At 40.6% G+C, this 25,183-nt stretch overlaps 4 protein-coding genes across 4 annotated transcripts; 3 read left to right on the top strand and 1 right to left on the bottom strand.

The window, feature by feature from the left end:
• The first annotated feature begins 406 nt into the window (after nucleotides 1–406).
• On the top strand, nucleotides 407–1,924 carry LOC103979359 (F-box protein At1g67340). Its single transcript, XM_009395477.3, has 3 exons — nucleotides 407–733; nucleotides 822–984; nucleotides 1,114–1,924. Exons 1-3 carry the CDS (start codon nucleotides 465–467, stop codon nucleotides 1,807–1,809), a joined length of 1,128 nt encoding a protein of 375 aa, XP_009393752.3. The 5' UTR covers nucleotides 407–464; the 3' UTR covers nucleotides 1,810–1,924.
• Nucleotides 1,925–3,492: 1,568 nt separating this feature from the next.
• LOC135607911 (SNF1-related protein kinase regulatory subunit gamma-1-like) lies at nucleotides 3,493–11,400 on the top strand. Its single transcript, XM_065100133.1, has 6 exons — nucleotides 3,493–3,759; nucleotides 5,611–5,783; nucleotides 8,002–8,097; nucleotides 8,178–8,453; nucleotides 10,158–10,321; nucleotides 10,866–11,400. Exons 1-6 carry the CDS (start codon nucleotides 3,579–3,581, stop codon nucleotides 11,161–11,163), a joined length of 1,188 nt encoding a protein of 395 aa, XP_064956205.1. The 5' UTR covers nucleotides 3,493–3,578; the 3' UTR covers nucleotides 11,164–11,400.
• A 334-nt stretch (nucleotides 11,401–11,734) lies between these two features.
• On the bottom strand, nucleotides 11,735–13,453 carry LOC135606538 (cytochrome P450 94B3-like). The gene has a single exon (XM_065097568.1). It carries the CDS (start codon nucleotides 13,359–13,361, stop codon nucleotides 11,829–11,831), a length of 1,533 nt encoding a protein of 510 aa, XP_064953640.1. The 5' UTR covers nucleotides 13,362–13,453; the 3' UTR covers nucleotides 11,735–11,828.
• A 2,156-nt stretch (nucleotides 13,454–15,609) lies between these two features.
• LOC103979624 (nuclear pore complex protein NUP54) lies at nucleotides 15,610–24,238 on the top strand. The gene is made up of 9 exons (XM_065100132.1): nucleotides 15,610–16,073; nucleotides 16,209–16,262; nucleotides 16,378–16,437; nucleotides 16,548–16,658; nucleotides 22,947–23,012; nucleotides 23,087–23,173; nucleotides 23,283–23,384; nucleotides 23,468–23,617; nucleotides 23,704–24,238. Exons 1-9 carry the CDS (start codon nucleotides 15,678–15,680, stop codon nucleotides 23,836–23,838), a joined length of 1,161 nt encoding a protein of 386 aa, XP_064956204.1. The 5' UTR covers nucleotides 15,610–15,677; the 3' UTR covers nucleotides 23,839–24,238.
• Nucleotides 24,239–25,183: the final 945 nt, after the last annotated feature.

Raw genomic sequence — 25,183 nt, 5'->3', positions numbered from 1 at the left:
GAACAGCTACAGAACCACCCCAGTTTGGAAGTCCTACCGCTGTTGTAGCCCAAAACCTGATGTCTAACAACCTCTTCCTCCTAAAACGAAGCCTCTCTCTCTCTCTCAAGCTTACAATAACTATGATTATGATGTGGAGAGACTAAATGAAGGAAAAAGGAGAGGGAGAACAGTGGTGGTGGGATGCCAAAGGCATATGATATTGTGGTTACATGTGACGTGAGGCTTTGGGAGCTTTGAAGCCTTTTGGTTGAAGCGTGCTCCCGCGGGAAGCGACCGGTCAACGCATCGTTGACCGTGCGTTACGCGGACATTTCCGTAATTACGTGATGGTCGAACCGTCATTTCGGCTCCCTATTGCTATAAATGTGAATGGCAAGTGCGTCTACCTCGCTTTGCCCTGAGACGCATACTTGGCCTTCGCGTGGAAGGCTGCTTGATTGGAGGGGGAGAGAGAGAGAGGCATGCGGACGAGGAGAGGCCTCTGCTACCCCAGGCCGCAGTGGGCGGTAGAGGAGGAGGAGGAGGAGGAGGAGGAGGGCAGGAGTAGGAAGAGGAGGCGGTGGCTCCCGGTCGGAGGAGACGACTCCGTGCCGGGGATGGCGGCGGAGAACCCCGCCGGAGACAGGACCGACTTCTTCGACGGCCTCCCCGACGACCTCGTCGTTTCCATCCTCTGTAAACTAAGCGCTTCGGCCGCCTCCCCTTCCGATCTCGTCAGCGTGCTCATAACGTACTACTCCTCCTCTTTTTCCTGTGTCGGCTAGATCTTCCACTCATTTACTTCGGCTTTCGTGATAAAGTCGAATTGGATGTGATAGATGCAAGAGACTGCACGGATTGGGAACGAATCCGCTGGTTCTGTCCAAGGCCTCGGCGAAATCGCTTGCAATCAGAGCCAAGAACTGGTCGGAATCCACGGACAGGTTCTTCAAGCGGTGCGCCGACGCCGGAAACCTTGAAGCTCGCTATATCCTGGGCATGGTAAGCCTCGTCTCCCCTGTTTCATCTTTTGTTTTGGGGGGGGCGGGGGGCTAAAGGAGAGATTTTGAACAGATCCGAGTGTAAAGATTCGATCTTTGTTTTGATTTGTGGGTACTTGGTTTCGTGCAGATCCGTTTCTACTGCCTGCAGGACCGCGCGAGCGGTGCGTCACTGATGGCGCAAGCGGCGATGGGCTCCCACGCGGCGGCTCTGTACTCCCTTGCAGTGATCCAGTTCAATGGCAGCGGCGGATCCAAGGGGGACAAGGACCTGCGCGCGGGGGTCGCCCTGTGCGCCCGGGCGGCCTTCCTCGGCCACATCGACGCGCTGCGGGAGCTCGGCCACTGCCTCCAGGACGGCTACGGCGTCCGCCGCAACGTCGCCGAGGGCCGCCGCTTCCTCGTCCAGGCCAACGCGCGAGAGCTCGCCGCCGTCCTCAGCGCCTCCTCCGCCCCACCCTCCGCGTGGCACCACCACCACCGCCACTTGCTGGCGTCGGGCTGCTCCCTCCTCAGCGACTTCGGCTGCAGCTTACCGGCCCCGGAGGCGCACCCGGCCAACCGGTTCATGGTGCAGTGGTTCGCCTCAAATGGGACAGGGGGCGGCTCGGGGGACGAAGGGCTGAGGCTCTGTTCCCACCGCGGATGCGGCCGACCGGAGACGCGACGGCAGGAGTTCCGCCGCTGCTCCGTATGCGGCGCGGTCAACTACTGCTCCAGGGCGTGCCAGGCGCTCCACTGGAAGCTGGCCCACAAGGCGGAGTGCGCTCCCACGGAGCGGTGGCTTGACGCTGGCGGTGCTGGGGAGGCGGTCGTGATGGATTGAGTGCCATCCGGCGCTTCAAAGGTCCGGTCTTTTTTTGTTGGGTCTCTCGTTACTGTTTTCCTCTCCGTTTTTGTACATTAGGCCAAAACAAAATAATAATAATAATTTTCAAAATACACAATTCTTTATTAAAAAGAGAAAAATAACATAATGCAATATCGATCATATTCAATTAAAGTTTAATGGGATGTGGTTAGGTATGAATGCACACGTAAAATATGCGTGTCGAGAGAAGGACGCGTGCGTGCGTGACTCGAGAGCAGCTTTTGTTTTGGTATTATTGATGATGATGCTTCGTGTAATGTTTCCCGTGACCAACCCTTTTATGGTCACACGCGGTGGACCAGATTAAGTCACCTTTGCGTTGGGGTTAAGCTTGTGGTACTCTGCGGCTGGCTAGAATAAAGTGCTCTCCTCTCTCTCTCCCTCTCCATAATTTACCAGAGGGTAGCGAAGATGATCAAACCATTTCGAACTTTGACGCACTCTTGCCATATACCAACTGGACAAGGCAGCTGCACCCACACTTGAAGGACGTCAAGGACTGGTGTTCTACGTAAGCGATGAGCGCCATGAAGAATCCTGAGCGTTGGATGAACTCACGTCAGTATTATTGTCCGTCTGGCTTTTTGTTCTCGTGTTGGCTTCCTGTGAAGAAGAACGCCGGCGTCGTCGACTCAGGTTGGGGTGTCCTCCCTGCGTCGCTACACGTGCCGTGCCGAGACACACGTGTGGACATCTCAGGGAGAATGGCCGGGACTTAATTGGTCGATTTGTTTGTTCTCGAAAGGTGGCAGATGGGACGGACCGAAAGCGTTCGAAGTCGAACGCAAGTGGACAATTTTCTACTGTTGACGTTTCGGTGAATAGCAATTTAGTGATCGCTGTGATTCATAAGACATTCGTGCCCAAATTAACTCGTAGAGTTGCTGAAGCTTTGAGCGGTGCAGTTGCTTGACGTAGCAGCAGTAGTATGCATGGGGAGATGTGGGAATCAAGTAGAGGGAGAAGCTGTCTCGGTCTCAGATTTGGATGTTGCTTGACGGACTTCGCCTGCTTGCTTCTTCGAGAGCTGCGTGATGGCACGTGCATGCATATTGCTTGGGGAGGGAGGCAAGCGGGGAGGCTTACGTGCATGAGAAGCAGACGACGTGAAGCAAACAGCGATCCGTAGTCCTGGGATCTGTTGACCTACGTACGTATATTAGTCAAGCAAAGTAGGTTTCGAATGGATAGTCTTCGGGTTGACCCGATTCATGATTTGATCCAATAGTTGCCATGAAAATGAATCCGATTTCATAAATGTCTTATATTTATATATTAAATTTGGTTAACTATCACAACCATCAGAGTGGCGCAGCGGAAGCGTGGTGGGCCCATAACCCACAGGTCCCAGGATCGAAACCTGGCTCTGATAGTTATATTTTCACTATTTATTATTATTTTTAAAATTAATATGTAATTGACGATCAAAATTAATCATAGAGAAATTATTGTTATTATTATGATGTAAAGGTTTTGGTCGCCTAACAACCGTAAGTAGTGGGCAGAAACAGTTGCCTCTGATCGAGAATCTGTCCCGTGCAGGGAGGGCCCAGCCCGTGTGTCCATCGCTGGGGTCCATTATCAGGTACGTCCGACGGGTGATAGGTGCATGGGTACGAAAATTATTGTTGTCTTGGTCGATATCGGATAAGAGCGTCGCGATCGCCGGCCAGGGCGCTGCCGGTTGGTTCTCTGTATCTGCCCGCGATCGACGCGCGAAAGCCATGGATGGAGGCATGGAGAGCCCGGTGGGGAGATCACCGCGAACCCCGGAGGCGGAAATCGGGCACCGACTGGAGGATCTATGGGACGTACAGCAGCCGCAGCTCAGTCCCTCCCAGAAGCTCAACTCTTGCTTCGAGGACCTCCCCGTCTCCTCCTTCCCTGCCGCCCCGCCTTCCCAAGGTCCCTTTCTTGTCCCCCTTCTTCCATCTTCGCTTCTTGTCTTATCCTAGTCCTAATTCTTTAGTTTCCACAGCAGCTCTTTCGATCGTTCTTATTCGTTTTTCTTCTCTTAGTTAACAAGCTTGATTTGGTACCAATAATTTGCAGTTAAGCGTCAGATTAGCTAAGAATGCTGGATTTCTGGGTCGATTTAGTTGATGAGTGAAATCAAAATGCCTCCTTGGAGTAGCTGGGCTTAGGATGCAGGCGTTTGACCCATATATTTGATTACAAATGGTGGCAGTTATTAATACGCAGATGGGCGGAACTTTCCCGGATGTGTTTGAAGTTCTGTGTGATTTCTGAACTTGTTCTGACGTTCTAGATTACTGATCGATGTGTGATTGGGGAATTTGATGCGATTGGTGAGAGGAGCTGATACATCCTTGTGTGTCCAGAAGTTTGGCATAACTGGAACCTCTTGATCAGGAGTTATTGTTTTCCTATTCTTGACCCAAATATGCATAACTTCGCTGTATTGGATTATTAATCTGGTAAAGTCAATTGGTTGTGAGGCTAGATGGTCTTGGTCGTAACATTAACAGTTACTTGGGGAGTAGGCTAGGACCCTATTGAACTTGTTGAAAGTTGTTTGGGACTTCTAACAAAGGAGAATTCTTGACAGAAGTTCGTTATTTACTTCCATGTTCGTATATCTAACAGATTTCACTTTGTTCAATCATTTTCCTTCAAGTTCGCAAGTGTTCATGAAATAGATGGTGATATATGTGTTTAACACCAAGTTCTACTATTTTTATTGCCCATTATAATTGTTATAGCTTGTTACAATGGAACATGGGCCATCCTGTAGCTGTTAATTACTCTTTATAATAGGCTTATGATGGACTTGGAAGTTTCGGAGTTTGTTAAATTATTATGGTGGCTTTAGTAAATATGATAATTGTGAAATAGTATATAATAATTGCCTCTATTGATCTTAAAAGACTTTTACATAAATTAAGTTTAAATCATTGCCATATTTTTTTAACTAATAAATGATATAATAATTAATTCCAGAAGATGAAGCGAAAGTAAGTTTTATTCAAGTAGTTGCATGATTACTACTAACTGAATCCAACTTCAGATCTCTTGATCTGAATTATATTATAGTCAATTATGAATCAAACAACATGTACAAGCTAATGTCATCAAGATGTGAATATTGCCATAAATTGTAAAGTTACCAAAATAATGTAGAATTAGAAATGTTCTCATTGACAAACAAGTAGGTACAGCCTTGATACAAGATAAATTGAGGAAAAATCATGTAAGATGATATGAACATGTTCAAAGGAGAATTATAGAAACTCGTTAGATTCATTGAGTTGATTAGGATTAGTGATATAAGGAGAGATAGAGGAAGATCTGATAAGACTTTACTAAAAAGAATAAAAGCAAATTTAATTGCTCGAATTTAATTAGGTAAAATGTGCTACATGGAACTCAATGGTGAGAGAAGATTCATGCAATTCTTCTCTGTTCTGGTTCTCTTGCATCTCTTGCAAATGAATAAGATGAGACAGCAATATTTTGAAGCTTTTCTACCAAAATCATATTTCATATCATTAGGCACTTCTGCTAAAGGAACTTGTCTTCATCTTTTTTACAGTAGATCTTAATTTACTTGCATCTGATATGTGAAATCTTGTTAAGAGATGTAGTGGCCTTACTAAATTTTCTGGTCATTTGATGAAAAAACCCATCATGTTAAGTAGCATTGATCATCTAGCATGTTATGGTTTAAGCGCAAGTCCGGAATTAGATGGTTAGGATAACATTGATTTTGATTTCCTTGGAGGTTTTTCTTTTCAGTAATTGATATACCTTCAGATGCAAGTCTAGCTGATGCTGTTGAAACTTTATCCAAACACAAGATATTAAGCGCACCTGTCAGGAATGTGAATGCACCGGAAGATGCTAGCTGGATAGATAAGTACATTGGCATTGTAGAGTTTCCTGGAATTGCTGTATGGCTTCTACATCAGGTTTGAATAAAGTGCTCTTCTTTCTGCTGTCTTTATTGGTCATACTGAAATACCAAAATTCTTTTGTGCAAACTTCTCACTTAGTTGGAATGTAATCCTCAATTTTCTTTTTTTGGTCTAAAGAGAAAACAAGCTTTTATATTAATAAGTAAAAAAAATTGCTATTTAGAGCATCATTTTGTTATATCAATCTTACTATTTGATAAAAAAATAATATTAATTGTTGAGGAATAGTACTGAAATTTATCTCCTATTCTGGAATTTTGAGTAAATTCTTTAAACTCCTTAAGAAATCAGTGCCTATAGTCCAAGTAGTGCTACTAATGAGAATTAGTTCATTGAGTATTGTGGCTAATGATTGAATATGAAACTTCACCAACATTTAGCCTTTAAATATTCAGAGGCATACTTGTCTGCTTCCTTATTTATTAAGTTATGTTATGGTATGCAAACATATTTTTTATCTCAAGGATAAAGTAGGCCTTGGCACTTTTCTCAATAGATAAAGAATTGAGATAGACAGGTGGGAACAGGTAACGTTTCTCTTAAAAAATTCCCTCAACTCTTCTAAATTATAGTTTGGCCATATTAAGTTCAAGTTTCTACGTCAGGTCATCATTAGGCACACCTGCCCTCTCAGGAGAGAGAGAAGCGAAATTATCATAATAAATGCCTTATTATTTATAGTTATCCAGATTTAGGGCTTAAAAGATCATTATTTAGATTTGGGTTAATCATTTAGTGGAATTGGGTTGGTGTGAGTGATAGATTGGCATATTGATGTTTCAACAAAAACTGAATTGAAAATAGAAATAGGAAACTAATAGAATTCAGAAAAAAATTTAAAAAAAATAAAAGTTAATAAAACAACATAACTGATGCTGAAGATAACTGTAAAATCAATAAAACACTAATATAATTCAGAAAATTACAAAAACTAAAAATTAAAAATATAATAAAACAACATAATTGATGCTGAAGTTAACTGTAAAATCAATAAAACATATATGGTGCGTGGTTTTGTCCAAAACAGAGGCATACTAGATACCTAAATATCACAAATTATCAACATACTGTAAAAACATAAATAGTAGTCATAAGATATCACAATGCATGTTTGTTGATTCAATAGGACTTGACTAAGTATAGAAAAAGACAGAAAGACATGAGTTGAGGAACAACAGTATACTATCTCAATATTGAAAACTATTATTGCACATCAAATACTGCTGATAATCATTATTGCCATCGTGGGAATACTAAGAGGGAATTAAGTGCTCCAGCTTCGTCTATCCAAACAACAAGGACATAAATGAATCTAAAGGTTTGCCATTTTGCCTTGATTGATTTGTGCTGGCCATTGTATACTGGTTCGGGCATAAACTGGGTTGCGGACCATCCCTTTCTAAGACAGTCAATCTTACAGTATAGGTTTTTTAAAGGCACAGTCTATGGCTCCTTCTGCCTCGTACCACTGTTGTTTGTTCATCACTGATCACCTGTCTGCCTCTACCGCCCACCAGGTTATGTAATTCTTCCATATAATTCCATGACATCGTCTTGTCTCGATATAAGAAAATATATCACTAAGTGTGATTCTTGCAGAATTGTGTCATATACTCTGATATAAGTCAGCTCCTAGTATAGTTGGAAAATTTGTGAATCATCCCATCTTCAAACTTGTCAGAGCCTTGGGACTTCCAGGTGCTTAAAGAAACAAATCAAGTTTCCACCAACTGAGGTTTTCTCCTCAACATTTAACCTACCTACTCCTTGATACTATGCTTTTTGAGCCAATAAAGAATTACACTTATAAATCCAACAGCTTTATAAGTGTAATTTAACTTGTTATGCAGGTATTTTGCCATCTCTTTTTCTCAATGGTTTTATGCTTACTAATCTGCTACAGAACTGCCAAACTCGAGTAATTGGGACATCATAGCTTGTTGTTGTTGTGAGACAATTTTTCAAGCGATTCCCTTACAGTTAATTTGCAAATGGTCCTTCCTTTATACCTGACATTAAGTGTGCTCAATGAGTTTCTTGATGCTGCACTGGTGCTTGTTGTTTGAACTTGCTAGAATATGGTTATTTATAACACAATTGCATTAGCACATTTAGTTCAAGAGAACTTTTTTGCTCAACACATTCTAGTTACAGTAACAAAATATTTTGAAACCCGATAGGGTTCTAACCTTTTGTATTATTTGTTTTGCAGTTTGAAATTGCAAATTCAAACCCGGAAGCTGCTGCCTCAATGGGCGGTTGCTTCTTTGAAACTCTCACATCATCAGAATTTTACAAAAATACAAAGGTTGTGTTTGCTTGATTCTTGATAAACGTGTTTTGTCTTATGTTTGTCTAATGTTGATATAATACTTGACGTCTCCATAGGTTGAAGATATTGCAGGGTCCTTTCGCTGGGCCCCATTTCTCGCCTTGCAGAATTCTGACTCTTTCCTAACCATGTTGCTACTGCTATCGAAGTATAGAATGAAGAGCCTTCCTGTAGTTGATCTTGGTGAAGGGAAGATTGAAAATGTCATTACACAGTCTGCCGTGGTTCACATGTTGGCAGAATGTGTAGGGCTTCATTGGTTCGAGAACTGGGGATCTAAAAAATTATATGAGTTGGGCCTTCCAATCATGAAGCCTAATAGACTTCTTAAGGTGATTATCTGCTATTTATTTATTTATTTATCATTTTTCAAAAATATTTCTTGCACCACATTTTGATTATCCAACCATGCTAGAATGAAAAATAACCTTCCAGTGCCTGCCAACATGTCAGAAAGAATCATGAGAGAACTAGTTCTTGAAGAATTGAGGACAAACATGATTATATATAAATATTTTTACAATATTCATGCATCATTGGAGAATTTGGATATAAATAATGGTGATTTTCTTGGCTATGGTAAGGATTGGAATGTGGCCCTTGGATCAACCCTATCATGACCAAAGATTCACTTGTGTTACTGCTTGTTATTCTGACACCAGTAACTAATCACATTTATGCCTTTAATTAACCAATATATGTATTGATTAATCTGCCTCGAGGAACTCTATCATAACTAACAATAAGGAGATGAGTCAGTGTTATTTAAAGTTTCTAGGCAGGGGATGAAGACCATAAAAGACATGGGTAGTTATTAATTAAAATTTATTGGACTTGGAAATATTAAATGGCATTCACTTCATATAGCTTAGTGGTTTTAAATCTAAGCTAATCCCAATTTTTTAAAACAAAAAAATATTGTTGTAGTCTGGTACAATGAGGCAGTCCCAAGAATTAGATATCTCTGAAGTTTACATCGACCTAAAAGGTGTGGTAAGTAGGTTGTATTAATAAATTCTAGCATTATTTGTATTATACTTGAGTCAAGGAGAATCCTCTGCGTCATATAGGGGTTTCTCATAAGTTTGTGGAGCACGACTAGGATATCAGTTTCTCTGGTTTTGCTGTAAATTGGAATTCTTTCTATGATTGCTTGTGGGCAATTAATTACCTTATCATTTCCATCTTTACATTTTCTGCATTCTCGTTTGCACTATATTTATCGTGTCCTGACCACCCTTCTGATCAAGCCTTGTCTTTATCACTGACATTCCTTCTTTTTCATGCTTGTCTGCTCATTTAACAAAGTAGGAGCACCTGTGGTGTCATTTATTTGGGAGTCTCCTTGTCTGTTAAGCTTGGTGTTTTCATTCTGCTATTATTCCATGAGGTCAAAACCTTCGTTGCACTTCATAGATTCTTTTTCATAAAGTTGTTTAGAACTTAAGAGTGCTTGGTTTAGTCATTTTAGAACCAATTGTTTGTACTGATTGTGATGCATTAGATTAGTTGGACATCTATTTTGAAAATTCCTCATGTCATGTCTTCTCAAGTTTGCAAGAATGATGAGTCTGGATCTTCTAAATAGTTGGGCTGTTTCTGACATCTTGCAGACTATATATTATCTGTCTTCGTCTTTCCTTGTAGATTTTGCTTTACTAGAAATATTTTCTAAAGAGATTGAATTAGTTGTTTGTATTCTTGTTGAGGCTTTTACTAGCATTCATGGAACAACTCTTTCGTATTTTATATAATATTAGTATTTTTATTTATTGTCTCCCATGGATCTTTATCTTCATTTATCTATTGCAAGTTACAAATGGCAATAGCAGTTTATAGTTTGATCCTCTGTTTACTTAAGGATAAATGTTTCTCCATACATGGTCCAAAAGCAGAGATAAAATATGACTGGCGACTGAAAGTTATCCATAATGACCTTAATGTTGTTTGTATGGTGTGTATCGAAGTTTAACCATAGTGAAATTTATTCCTACCTGCTGTTATGATTCCTGCAATTCGTTTTTGATCATCTGCAGGTAAATGAGGAGGAGCCAGTTCTAAAGGCTTTCAAATTGATGCGAAAAAAAGGAATCGGCGGGCTCCCAGTAGTCAACGAAAGTGGGGAGAGGGCTATAGGAAACATAAGCATCAGAGATGTCCAGTATCTTTTAACTGCCCCTGAGATATACAAAGATTACAGGTGCCCCTAGCAGCTTTTTTTTTTTTTGTTGCAATTGGTTAGGTTTAATTTTTTTTTTACATTTATAATTTAATTACTTCCATTAATATGTCTCAGATCTTCACCCTAAACTTGTGCTTGTTTAATCCATTTCTTGAAATTGGTTTATATCCGTCCAAAAGAATAAGCTTGAAACCACGTAAATCGATTGCTTAAATAAACATTGATGTCATTCTTTTCAAAAGTTAGATTTATGTAACAAACATACAGACAAAGGATGAAACAGAAAGGAAACGAACAAAAACAGAAAAACTCAGAAGAGTCCAAACAAACATCTTGAGCCGACGCAATCAAATGTAAACTTACCTGGTCACCCTATGCTCTTGTTATTTTGCTTCACAATGAGAATGAAATATGTCTTCATCTTTTCTATTGAACTTATTTTACATCAATCTTTTTATTTAGCATTTCCAATACTATTCTTTTGTGGAGAAAATATTATTGCTATTTGATTCAATGAAAGCTATGGGAATGGAGACTTAACATCTGCAAGCTTCTTCTGCAGGTCAATCACAGTTAAAAACTTCCTAACTGCTGTACGAAGTTACTTGGAGGAACACCACGAAGCTTCACCCATGTTACGAGATCTAGTTACATGCAAAAGGGATGATACACTAGAAGATATCATTTTGAGATTAGACCATGAGAAGATTCATCGAATCTATGTCGTCGACAAGGAGGAGAATCTGCAGGGAGTAATCACACTTCGGGACATAATCTCCAAACTAGTCCATGAACCACATGGTTATTTCGGTGATTTCTTTTACGGAGTGGTTCCGCTGCCGGAGAGTAGTAGGGTGTGAAAGATAACTCCGAACTCGACACTCTGAGATTGACCATGTCGTTCTGTCGTTTAAACCTGCTTTCTTCTGTTTCACGCATATGCATGTTGTATCAACTCATTCTATTGCCTAATAGAATCTGTTGTTTGTAGATTGTAAGTTGGTCTTATTGCAACTTTGGCACACTACTGTTTGTATCGCTTACCTTATTTTGTAATTCCATCTCCTTGTACAAAAGCCACTCTTCTGCTTAGCTCATCATTTGTTGTACTTAGTTTGGGAGTATTGGCCCAAATGGACAGATTCAATGGTGATCGATCTCAGAAAACTGCTCCTAATTGTCGAATGCTTCTATGCTCTGCTTCAATATTAATCTCCAAAAGCTACTCCTTGATTCATGTTGCAGGTTATTTCCTGTTCCCAGCTCTAATAATTGATTCTAATTCAGTGATATTTAAAATTTACTGTTAGATAACCATAAACCTTGAACTTGAATTTTACTTTTATGATTTATTATTTGTAAAACAATCTTTAGAGAGAGAGAGAGAGAGAGAGAGAGAGAGAGAGAGAGAGAGAGAAAGAGAGAGAGAGAGAGAGAGAGAGAGAGAGGGAGAAGACGAAATTAGCTAATCCTTCATAGACTGCAGCAGCTAAAAGACACCGCTTCCTCCACATATCATCATGTACTACAACCAGTATGACTCAGAGCTTTGCGCACCTTCACCCTTCCTCTTCTCCACCACCATTTGCAGCCCGCCCGCCATGTGAGCGGTCAGCAGCGGCACAAACACCGGCGGCCGACTGTGCCTGTGATCCCTCCTCAACTCAAAGCGGCCGAGTACCGCGGCCGCAATATACTTCATCTGAGCGAAGGCCATCTCCTTCCCCAAGCACACCCTCGGACCCGCTTGGAACACCGGGAACTTGTAGGGCGACGCCCTCACGACCTCCCCGTGCTCCGACAACCACCGCCTGTGATCGAACTCCCTGCAGTTCTTTCCCCACAGCCTCTCCATCCTCCCCATCCCGTACGGGAAGTAGGTCACCCGGTCGCCTTTCTTGATCCTGGTCCCGTCCGGGAGCTCGTCGCTGCCGGCCGCGTGCTTCGAGTCCCACGCCACCGGCGGATACATCCTCATGCTCTCGCAGAGGCATGCTTCGAGCACCTTCATGTCCTTCAGCTCTTGGTAGCTCAGTCGTCCCTTGAATCGCTTCACTTCGTCGACGATCTCCGCTTCGACGTCCGGACGGCGGGATATGAGCCAGAAGAACCATGTCAGTGCGGCGGACGTCGTGTCCCTCCCGGCCATCACGAAGCTGATTACCATGTCGCGGATCACCTCCTCGCTATGGCCGCCGGATATGAGCCTCGTCAGGAGATCGTTGTGCTCCGTGCCTTTCTCCATCTCCGTCTTCCTCGTCCGGATCAGTTCCATTATCGATTCATGGATTAGCTTCACCGCGCCCCGGAGCCTCCGTTCCGACCCTACGTCGAACGCCCGCTTGAGCTTCCAAACCGCGGCCATCGGCGCTGCCCCGCGCCTCGCGCTGATTCCCGAGGCGACCTCGAAAGCGTTCGCTAGCTCCGACTCGGGCAACGACGCGTCGAGGTAGCAGGGGTCCGTCCCGAGCGAGACCTTGCATATGGTGTCGAAGGCGAACCTGCGGAGCAAGTCTTGGACGTCCACGGCTCTGCGGTCGGCGCACGCCGACGCTAGGATCGGAAGCAGCCTTTCCTCAGCCTCCGACTCAAGAGTCTCGACCACAAATTCCCGGAGCGACTTGGTGGTGAACTCGTGGCTGGCCAGCTTGCGCTGGGTGTGCCAGAGCTGGCCGTCGGCGTTGAAGATGCCGCAGCCCAGCAAGTCTCCGAGGATGTCGGTGAAGGCCTCCCCCTTGGGGTAGTTGGGGAAGTTGGTCCTGAGCACGTGCTCCACGTTGTTGGGGTTGGCGGTGACCACTGTGCGGCGAGCCCCGAAGCGCCCGATCACGATGGTCTGCGTCGGGGAGGACGCGAGCAGCTCGGTGTACCAATCCAGTAGCCGGTGCCTGTTCCTGTAGAACGGGACCAAGCATCCGATGACAGGGTGCATCTTGGGGCCATAGGAGGAAGAAGAACCAGCGAAAGACCGCAGCCAAAGTACAACACAGAACAACAGCAGCAGAAGAAGAGATGACAGAGGAAGAGAGTTGAGGAAGGAGACGGAGATCACGGCCATCGAGATGCACGTCGACACAATCGAACACGCGGTTTATATAGGCGAGTACCAATCGAACACGCGGCACGTGGAAACGAGTTGTTATCGCACGCGGGCTGATATGGCTCGGTTTGTGTCGGCGGGGTAAAGACTTTTTTGCCATATATGACATGGGGGGATTTCCAAGTGGCACTCTTTCTGCACGTGGGAGTAGGGCGCAAGAGTTGCGGCGCCCACACGTGTGGGAAAAGCTCGACGCTTCACTGTTGCTTGGGGACGAAGGCAGCCGACGTGTGAGATCGAAATTACGGTGAGACTAAGACAAGTCTCACCGTATGAGACTTACGATTTCTACTTGATTAAGACAATCCATGAGTACCCAAATCCAACCTCAGTCAAAGGTCGGCTACTTGAAACCCCGACTCCATACACGACTTAGGCAACGGGCATTGGATAATTACAGTGGGGGAGACGCAGGCCTTTCAATATGTTTTTGTTTCTTCAGGGTCATAAATCAAGGAAACAAAAAATCAACAAACAAATGCTAGAAAGAGAAAGATGGAACCCTTGAAATTTTACATGATTAATCCTAAATCAACTAAAACAATGTTTGTAATCTATGATTGGAATGGCCAATTCAATTCAATTAGAAGGATACATACCTCTATCTGATCCTAAAAAATAAAATCAAAAACATTTTCTTTTACCTTTTAATATTTTTGAAAACCATGATTCCTTTTGGTGATAAAATACACAATTTTTTGGTTTGCTAATTAAGTCACCTTCAAAATAATTAGTGGCAAATATTGCATCCTCTCTTCCTTTTTTTAATGTTTAATTGCCACGAACATATGATGTATATAGACTGGCAAGCAGCTTAAAGATCACTTCAATCACTGTCTAAAGTGATTCGATAGTCTGAACTGAGAAGGAGGATTTGGAAGCTTGCCTTCCTCTTAGACTTCAATGTGTGGAAGGGAAGAAAAAGAAGAAATTTGTCTCATCTAAAAAATATATATATATATACATATGTACATAAGAAAAGTGTGATCAATGAATGTGATGAGACAATCCATCAATCTTGTTAGATTTGGGCGACCAAGGAGAACTTGGACTAAAACATGTAATGTTCTTTCTTGTTTTGGCTCAATGATTGATTCAGATCAGTGACTTGAGTGAGAAAGGGATGGGAGAGTGCAAACGCAGAAACACCTTTCATGCATAGGGAAAAGGAAGTGCAAATAATGCAGTCATGGAAGGCATTTGAAGGACTTTGCTTTCAGAAGAGGAACCAAATGTTTGGGAGAACTTATTTTGGCTACAATATATGCATTCATAGCACACTCTCTTTGTTTGCTGAAAGATCACCAGCATCTCTGGCTGACACTAAAGCCACAAAATATGGGTTCCAATTCTGTGATACTCAATACTTACTGTAAGCAAATTTCACCCAGGAGAGAGAGAGAGAGAGAGAGAATAGATGATGTAGAAAGATAAGCTTAAGTACATGAAGGGTGGAAGTCCACAATGTCATAAAAAGTTTGCTTTGGATATTTTATTTAATTTTACTTTATAATTAGGTTTTGTAATTAGTTTGCTATTTGGATAAAACCTCAGTGCATCAAAATCAACTGAGTTCCTATTAAAGTTTAGGAATAAAAAATGAAAGTATATATATATATATATATATTTTGTATGTTAGGTTAAAGATATAAAACTCATGGATACTATTAAAAAAATATTTTGATAAAATATGAAAAATAAAAAAATGAAATTATTTCTGTAAAATAACTCCTAATTTAATTTTGATGATTACCAAAAGTCTCTATAAAGACCCTACAAATCATACATCATTATTATTTTTAAATTACTAATTTAAACATAATTTTTGTAGAATCTTCTATAGAACTCAATCAACCCTCAACACTAAGCTTATAATAATTTATTATAAATATCAATATTAACTCAAATGAAATTTTATTAGATATACTTGTAATTTTCGTAGGAACCTTTGTCGACTTCCAACATCAAATGTGTTAGAGGCTTAAATTGAAATACTTTAATGAGAACTAAAAACTCAGTTTTTACATAAGGAAAACTCAAAATATTTTTTTTAATCTTAAAATTAATATATTAGAAAATAAAAATAAAAAATGTAAATTTTATCGTATTTTAAATAACTAAAAAAATTATCATAATGTTAATAATAATAATAATAATAATAACCCTAAAAAAAGAAAAGCCCCGCTCAAAAACCATCTATCGAGCTGTCGCAACCCCTTGCGAAGCGTCACCCCCCACGAAGGAAGGTCTAGGCTACTCCTCGGAGCAGCAAGAATGTTCGGGACCCCGTCGGCGTCCTCCGCTCCGGGCTTCGGCGCCCTGTCTTCCACGCCGGCCTTCGGCACCCCTTCTCCCACGCCGGCTTTCGGCACCCCTTCTTCATCCCCTGCTTTCGGCACCCCTTCCGCCACCCCGGCCTTCGGCACCCCTTCGTCCACTCCGCCCTTCGGCACCCCTTCCTTGACGCCGCAATTCGGAGCGCCTTCGTTGACTCCATCGTTTGCCATGCCATCCCCTTCGCCTTTCTTCTCACAGCAGCCGCAGCAGCAGCAGCAGTTGCAACCGTTTGGGTTCCAGCCGACCCCATCGCCTTTCGGAAATGCTCAGATCACCACCCAGATGGCCCCCGTCGCTGCCCTCCAGCTTCCCCTCGCCGATCGTGACATTCATGTCAGTGCTTTCGTGAATTTTCTCCGAGAACTCCTTTATTTTCTAATAGAGCGAATAGGGCTTTATCAAATGCGTATAAATATTGAATGTTGGTGATGGGATTCTACTAAAAGGATTGGATTTTGGTGTATTTAGGCCATTCTTGATGCTTACAAAGAGGAGCCTGGGAACCCTAAGTACTCCTTCAGGGTCTGATTTTTCTTTCCTTTCTTTTTCCAGTTGAAAGATTTAATTATGAGGCTTGCCCTTCATTTTTTGGGTTTTGTGTTTAATGAGTTCCTTTTTCTTAATTTATTATTTTCAGCATTTGCTGTTAAGCGTGACAGATCCTGCATTACGTGTGAAGCCTGTCGGCGCATCTGATGTAAGTTCTTGCTTTTGTCCAATTCTTTGATTTTTTTGTCTTAAGTTCTTGGAAAATCCTTAGGTTTGTTGATTTTGATATTGATACAAATGCTCAATTTGGAGTTGCAGATCATGTGGGCAGAGGCAATGGCAAAGCTGGAGGGAATGGATAGTTCAGACAGAGATCGATTATGGCCTCAGCTTGTGCAGGGCTTCAAAGATCTCTCCAATCGACTCAAGGTTCTGTTTTCTTACTTTTTGTTTTTTTCTTCTTTTGATTATCATACGATCCATCATCCACCTCATACATGAAATTTGTGATACTTGTACGAAGTTAGGACTATTTCACTTCATTATTGAGTCTTAATTTCCATTTCTTCTTTTATTCTGATGACAAGTTGTTACTAAATTGAGATCACATCCCATTTCTTTGAGAGACTGTAAATTGTTAATTGCTTTGCGTCCCAACAAATTGGGAAACACGCTACATGAATAGGTATGAACCTTGATGTTGTTGTGTTAGAATTGTGTGGTGGTTTGGGAGTAAGTAAATGTGCACATTTATTTTTAGGTGAAGGACACATTAAAATATCCAAGGTAGGAGTTCTCCTTATGGTGTTGGACAATTGATTTCTTTAATAGCATCATTTGTTTTTTAAGGCTCTGTTTACTTGGAAGAACAGATCATAATAGGTGATGCTATGGTGGCTATGTGAGAAAAGCTATTATAGTTTTAGGTTAATTTCAGTAATTTGACTTTATTGAGATGATACGATAGAGCTGCCATATTTCTTAAATCGCAGCCCAGTGATAGGTGCTTCAAGGATTTCTTTATGTCATTGATAAAATGATAGTTGGACATTTTCAAGTGATACACTTGTTTGGCTTATTGACATGAGGAGGTCAAGGAATCACAAGATATGTTGAACTGATAGGCTTGTCTGGTTATTTTTAAATGTGATCAACCAGAAATTCATGCATGCATCAAGGATGGGAATGGGACCCCAAACTCATGGATGTCAACTATTTGGGCAGTTTTTCCTTGACCTTGAAGCGATGTTATCAGGGTCGGGGTGGCTCAGATGACTCGTAAAAGACCCACCTTGGCAAATTCCTGACCATCAATTTCACTCTCCTTCCATTCACTCCTTTGTCCCTCCTCTCCTTTCTCTCCTACTTTCTCTTCTTCTAGTCCTTCTTTTGTTTCCATTCTCATTCTCCCTTTTCTCTGATAAACAGTCCTCACCATCAATTTCTTTGCTGCACACATTTCTATCATGATGACTTAAAGCTCCTTCCTCACTCTCTCGTTATTTCCTCATTTTCCCCCTTCATCTCTCCACGTTAGGGTCAATGCTCTCTGCCTGAGGAGGCCATATATCATGTCAAGCTTATCAATGAACTTGTCACAACTCACAAGAGCTCCCTAATGATGTAATTCATCATTTCATTGGCTGACCTCATGTTGTAGGTTATAGCACTGCTACACTTCTCAATGAGGTGGTCTATTGTCTCTCGTTCGTAGCATCCCATCACCTTTTTGTTGTTGTTGTTGAGAATTGTGTCTTCTTGTCACCATTGCCTCAAGGTGGTTATTGAGCACATCTCCATTGGTGGTATGAAAGCCACCATTGGACTAAGTTAAATTTTTGTTTTTCTTTCTGTTCTCTTTATGTTAGCATCAGCAAACCAGACTAAATCAAATCTGAATTTGACTTCAGTTTCTTCTCACCTTCTGGTTTATTGTAGTTCTTACGTATAGAGAGACTGAAACCTTTTAAAATCATTTTGATGTGAATCAAATTGACCTAAAGGCCTTAGAATCAAGATCCAATTGAGATTGGACTTTGCCTGTACTCTATTCTGTCGGTTACCTGATAAGATTCTGTTGATGTATGTTGCTACATACACTAAACATAATGCGACCATGTGTATGTGCTGATGAATCATGTTGAGTCGTGAAGCATACCACTGTGATGTGGGATGGAAAAAGAAGAGATGCAAGCCAACATAGCCTTGCTTCTATTGCTAACAGGCTGGCTTGCAACTGATATGAGGTGGCACTTCCCTGAAATGTAACTTAGCGATCCTTGGCTGTTATAGCCCTAAAAGACTATTTATGTGGCAAAAGGGTCTCCAAAATTTAGTTAATTGAGACATATGTCAGCTTCAATCAAATCAATAGGTATAATCAGTTGGCTTTAACTTGTGTGTCTGTTGTTTAGGTTAGGTCTTAGCTGTTATCAGTTTTAGTTGGATCTGATTCAAGTTCTGGTTAATCAGGTATAATGATTAATTGAGTTTTTTTTATTATATTTGACTGAACTATGCCCACAAGTTCCAAAATTTCAAGTTATAGTGGATCAATATATGGCTATCACCAGCTTCTCAATACCATTTGTGTTAGTTGTTGTTACTTAGCTTTCAGATTCTGTACTAGCTTTTTTTGCATTTATAGTTAGAACCAAGATTTTACTAAGTATTACATTTCTAAATAAAATAAGTCTTTGTTGTTGGATAACCTAGGTGACCCTCAGGGTTGGACATATCATATATCAAGTGAAAACACCACAATCTCAAGAAGAATTTACCATTTTATTATCTAATACATAAATAGTAATGAGAGTTGCCTACTAATTTTAGAATAACTTTCTAATGCACCCTAATATCATTCAGATAGAAAAGAATTTGATTATGGCACTGCAGTTTGTCAAAGCATTTATATGCTAAGAACATGATTACAGAAATATCATGACATTGTCATGTCAACTAAGGTTTTTAAATATCACTCTGATGTTGGTTTTGGCAACCTACTGGACTACTATATGATATACAATTCTTTGCCACCCACTATCATTCAGTAAAGTAATCAAATAAAAAATGACAAAACACCATTATTGGTAATTGATTGGACCTATAAATATCAGTTGGTAGGTAATGGTCCATGTTCAAATCTTGATCTCAATCCACACTATGTAAAATTATGCATAATATTTGATATTTTCCTACATCGAATATATGCATTTACAAATATTAATATACATTATTGCGTATGTTTGGATATGGTTATTTAGGTAATTGTATATGTATTATGTAAGATGCAGATGAGCATATCCTAGATATTTTAGGGCATGTTTTCTGCCTAAAAATCAACTTAAGCACCAATATAATAGTCTTTGATGATATATGTGAGGTGCCATAGGTTGAAAATAAGCATTTTATGTATTGAGTCTATTGACAACAGTAGATTAGACAATGTCACGTGCAATCTCAGGCCATGCAGGGACGGACACTAGAGTCAATCATGTGGGCACGAGGTTAGGCTCTCGTGAGCTAGGCACTTGCTGCATGGGGCCATGCGAATTGGGCCAACACAATGTCTCGTTCTTGCATGGTGGGGGCGTTGTTTACAGATTCATGCACTTGGACTAGGCATCAAACCAGGTCGGGTGGTGCCAAGTTGGGCGCACGTGAGTTTGGCTCCTGCTGTGCATAGGGATGACCCCTGTTCTTGAACCGACGGTTTCGGGTCCAGGTTTTTGGGGATTAGAACTGTATCCGAGCAGTTCCGGGTTCGGTTCAGATTTGATTTTGGCGGTTCAAGTTCCATTTATATTTTTTTTTCTAAATTTTAAATTTTAATACAAAATAATTTAAAGCAGAAAAAAATTCATATTTTATTTCAAAATTTTGATCAAAGTTCCACTTTGACAAGTGGATGTATTTCCATACATGTAATAACATAAAAATGAATATGTAAAATTTTTGCAAATTTATTTATTTATTTTGAGTTGTGAAATGACCAAAATGCCCCAAAAATACTGTCTAATTGTTGACTGAGGCAATTAGTCATTTCCCACCTTTTGTCCAATGGTCAATGATCAATTTTGATCGTTGGCTATTTAATTTTGTTTTTTTTTTATTTGGTCAGTTCGAAGCGGAATCGGAAACAAATCAGAATTGCTGGTTCTGGTTTAGGTTTCAATTCTACGTAGTTGGAACTTGGAACCAAAATCAAACCACCTAGGCCTGGTTCCAGTTCAGTTTGAAACTGGCAAACCGTCAGGCCTGTTTGATTTCGATCTGGTTCGGTTCTGGTTCGAACCATGCCTAGCTTGCGAACTTGGCGAGGTAAGTACGGGTATGGTTCGGCCGAGGGTTGGGTTGGCTCAGGTGAGCTACTGGGACATACAGCACTCCAATTGAGGCTCTTGCTTAGGTGGCACTCAGTTGAATGCGCCTTGATTGGACTTTGTTGAGGCGCTTAAGACTTGCCTTGCTTTGCTTTAGTGCCTAAGCACATGGCCTAGCACCTTTTGACAACACTGGCTTATTCATTAGTCAAACGGTTCAACTCCTTGATTATTGCAAAATATGTTATAAGTAAATTCATTGAATGTCCATTGGGAATTTTAGTTGACAAATATCAAATATGTTATAAGCTTTGATAAGGACCATTTATCTTGATTTCCTTTTTCAGATCCTCAAGGTTCCGTATTTGTATTGTTTTGTGGTGTGTTCATTTAGGTGTACGTAGATACAGAATATTCTTGTTCCTTGTAGATAATGTCTAACCATTTTTTAGTGGATACAATTAGATGAACAAGCTTCCTACGCTTTTAACTTATGAGTCAGAATATACTTATTGAGCTTAATGAAAGGAACTCATGATATAGTGTTCTTATATTTGGTGAATGATTGCTCTGAAAAATTACACGAAGTTTCAATCCTTCTCTGTAATGTCATTCCTAGTTCTGATGACTTTAAAATTGCACATTATTTTGTTCATCTAGCATTAGTTTGAGATGTAAAATCTTCCATGGCATTGTTACTCATCTTTATAGAGGCTGGTTAGTGTACTGTTACCTGTTTGAAATATTTCTTCAGTATGTTATTAGTATATACCTGCATATATCAATATATAAGGTATTTGCTGGAAAACAATATCTTGCTTGAGCATATCCAGTACTTTGACACAATTTTCTTCAAAATCTACACCTATAAATTGAAAAGAGCAAATAGGCGTGAACCACACTTGACACACCTTCTATTAACAACACTTTTATGTGAATGTCCTACATGATGCATCTAAAATATGAGGTTTTTTTTCTTAAAATGAGACAGTTTTATCTAGGATGCTTAAGATCATGATATGTTGACTTTCAAAATTAATTTGCTAATAATTCGAAGGATTTTAATTTTAGAATAAATATGCGGAGTTATTAGAATATATACAGAAGATGAATAAGAAGTATTTTTGTCATAATCAGAAAGAGGAAAAGAAAGAAACATACAGAAATTGTGGTTAAAATTCCGTGATTAAGTGTTTCGTATTAAAATGGAAGGACAATGACTTAAATTTGTGTTATGTGCTCGGACACACCTTGGCTTCTCCATGCTGGATATTCTTGTGCTTCAAATCAGACCAGTTGGTCGACCAAGCTGAGAGTGAGGTATGCCTTGCTCAATGGTGGATAGTTGCTTGACAAAACGAGGTTGTCCCCGTAATCATGTCAGAGGACTTGCTCGTGCTGAATGCTTTAGTGCTGAAAGGCTTCATTGGAGAGTGCTATGGTTGATTCCAAAGACTTTCTTGGCTGATCCATTGTGGATGGATGTCGGTAGAAGTTTGGATGTTATAAGAATGCAGATGTAGCAGTCAATGACAAGCAGATAATCAACTATACCAAGATTATAATTGTTCCCAAGAGTTACGGAGTCCTATTCCTATTGATTACAGGATGATTTAGTCGTACTAAGGTTTAATGACTATTCTACTTGTACAGCTCACTATAGTTCTAGTGTTAATACCAATGCTAATGCTATCATGGTTTCTTAGTTTATTGGGTGTTGATGTTGCTAAAAAATCCTTGTGTTATGGCTTTCTTGCTATTTGCGATGCACTGGCATAACTATTGAACCTTTGTGTGAAGATATCATTCCCTATGCCCCATCAGTTGGTTGTCCACCAATAACAGTTGATTTTCAAATTTTTGCTAACCTCAATCTACTATTGCATTCCAAGCTATAAAATTATGCACGATTAAAATGAAAGCTTTATTTATGTATGAATTCCCTGATTGGCCACTGCTGAGCCAGATCTAATGTAGAGTGGCCTGTGTGAACCTAATTTTAGCTGATTTCTCTGCCTTTTTGCTGGATCACTGGTGTTTTCATCAACTTCCCAACTACATTGCTTCCATAGTCTGCATGATATCTGTTTACTAATTATTAACTTTCTTCTTGTTCTCATTTGATGTGTTTTGTTGTAGCATAATCAATCAATCAATCAAATTTGTCCGTGTTAAGTGTGAACCATCTTGAAGAATGAATTATGAGAGTTAAATTACATATCTAAGCAAGAAGCATGAAGAAGTTCTCAATCATGTAACTACGAGAGTTTAAATTACTCAAATATTAGTTACCATCTAGAACTTTGCTCTACTTTCTTGTCATGACAAACTAAAATTACTCTGGCCAGAGATGTGCCTGCTTTGTCCAGTAATACCATCTCTAATGTTCCTGCAGCTTCAAGATGAAGTTCTTGTTTCAGATGCTGAGCGGCTGAGGATGACCCAAGCTAATGTCAAGCTGGTTTGTCTCTCTTAGCAATTCTGCTACAAGCAGTACAATCTAACTTGTTCATCTAATACATTACCTTATTTCAGCTTCAAAGACATTTTCAAGTAGACACTCTCCAGTGGACCCAAAGATTGAAACAGAAAGAACAAGTGCTTCTAAGGCGTCTACTGAGGGTAGGAAATGCTACTCTAGTAGTTAGTGTTAAAATCTAGAAGTGTTTATCGGTATTAGTAAATGTCATTATAATTCTGACCGTACTCTCTAACATGATGTGTCAAAAAGATAATGAGGATAGTGGAAGCTCTGGAGAGCAAGGGTTACAGGATGCCTCTGATGAAAGGTGAAGCTGAACTGACTGAAAAGTTGGCTGCAATAGCAAAACAGGTTGGTCCTCTATTTTGGATCCCATCTCCGGTCTCATTTTGTATAATCTCGTTGAGTTAGTGCTTTTATGTGACACTCTTCAGCTGAAGGGACCTGGAGCAGAGTTATCAAGGAGGGTGCACAATCTGGTTTCAATATCTCGTGCACGTGCTAACACTGGTGAGCTCAATGGTTCAATCTACATTCCGGGGTCAGCAAAGATAAGAGAGCAAAGCCTTGCTGACTTGCAGGAGGTAAGGAAAGCCTGGCATGTAGGCTGCATGTAGTCATCGTCTTCCCGCTTCCCTTTTCTCATAGTTTGTACATGTTCTGTCGTTAGGTCCTGCAACAGGAAACCGAAGCAATTGCCAGATTGGGGAATGTCTTGAAGCGGGATATGAGGGACTTGGAGATTATCATGTCTGAGGGCACAGACACCTTAGAAGACGACAGAGGACGGAGTCTGATGAGCTGATATCTTCTAACCTTTGCACGCAAGGAAATGGGATATGAAAGGAAGTCAGACTGTATAGGAATGAAAAAGGATGAAAACTAGTGCTGATTCAGCATGTAGTAGTTGTTGTCTTTGGCATCAAAATTCTCACTGGGACTGCCAAAATGTGGCAATTTTTAGGTAGTGGCAACTCTTGGGTGAAGTATGCTTATGTTGAGATCTATTATTTGACAGGATTCAGACACGAATCTTCTGCCTCAGGCTTTTATCAACAGAGGAAAATTTACTCTTCATTCAGAAGTGGTGCATATGCAAATGCCAATTGGCCTCCTGAGCTCATCAGACAGTTGGCCTGTTAAATTTTCTTGGAAAATATAGACTATTACTTGCTTCCATGCTAATATATAGATTGCAAGCTTCATACTATGGTAATATTGCTGCTTTATAATTTGTGATTGTGTTCAAGGGGAAGACCACATTGACTTATTTATGTTTGAAACTTTGGGTCAAAATGTTTATCATCTAAATTAGCTAATATTTTTCATTGATAATACTTATTTATTTTCATAGATGTTTCTTACTTCCTAAAAGATGAAATTGCCCTGTTAGTCATTGTCTTCGTCTCATGCCATCGCTCGTCACATACTGCCTCTATTATTGTGCTGTTGGTCACTGTCTTCGTCTCATGCCATTGCTTGTCACATACTGCCTCTATTATTGTGCTGTTGGTCACTGTCTTCGTCTCATGCCATTGCTTGTCTACTGTCTTCGTCCCTCAAATGTTGCTTTTACAGGTGATCGACGATGGTTTGGGCCTATGTGAGCTAGTCTTAAAAGTCATCACATCCCTTACCTCCACTCTCAAACACCTTACCCCCCCCCCCCCCCCCCCCCCCCCTTTTGCCTAACTCTTTTCGAGACTCGATCACAAATGCCCTACCATCACCCATCGTGAGGTTATCATTACAATAGTGATCACGCCCCCCACTCATCCGTGAAACCCCTCTTTCCTCCTGATGACAACAATGGATGAGGGGTGAAAGTGACAAAGTGAAACCATGACAAATGAGAGCACCGATGAACGAATCCATTTGTGATTACTACTGGCTCAATCGGAAACCAATGGTATTGAGATCTACCACAAGATGAACGAAAGCAAAGGTGACAGACTGAGAGACAAAGGGGATGATATTATAAAGCAAAGGCAACGATTGACGAGACGAAAGCCAAAAATAATTTCATCTTTTAGGAAATAAAAAATACTTCATGAGAATAAATAAAAAATAAAACATTGATCGAAAAAAAAAATATTTTTAAGAGAATTTATCCTTAAAAAAAGCAAGTAGAAAACAAAGTAGTAGTCAAT

This window comes from Musa acuminata, chromosome BXJ2-3 (assembly GCF_036884655.1).
Source record: "Musa acuminata AAA Group cultivar baxijiao chromosome BXJ2-3, Cavendish_Baxijiao_AAA, whole genome shotgun sequence".
NCBI classification, from domain to species: domain Eukaryota; kingdom Viridiplantae; phylum Streptophyta; class Magnoliopsida; order Zingiberales; family Musaceae; genus Musa; species Musa acuminata.
Note: the sequence above shows the minus strand (reverse complement) of the source record. Positions and strands in the feature narration are given on the sequence as shown.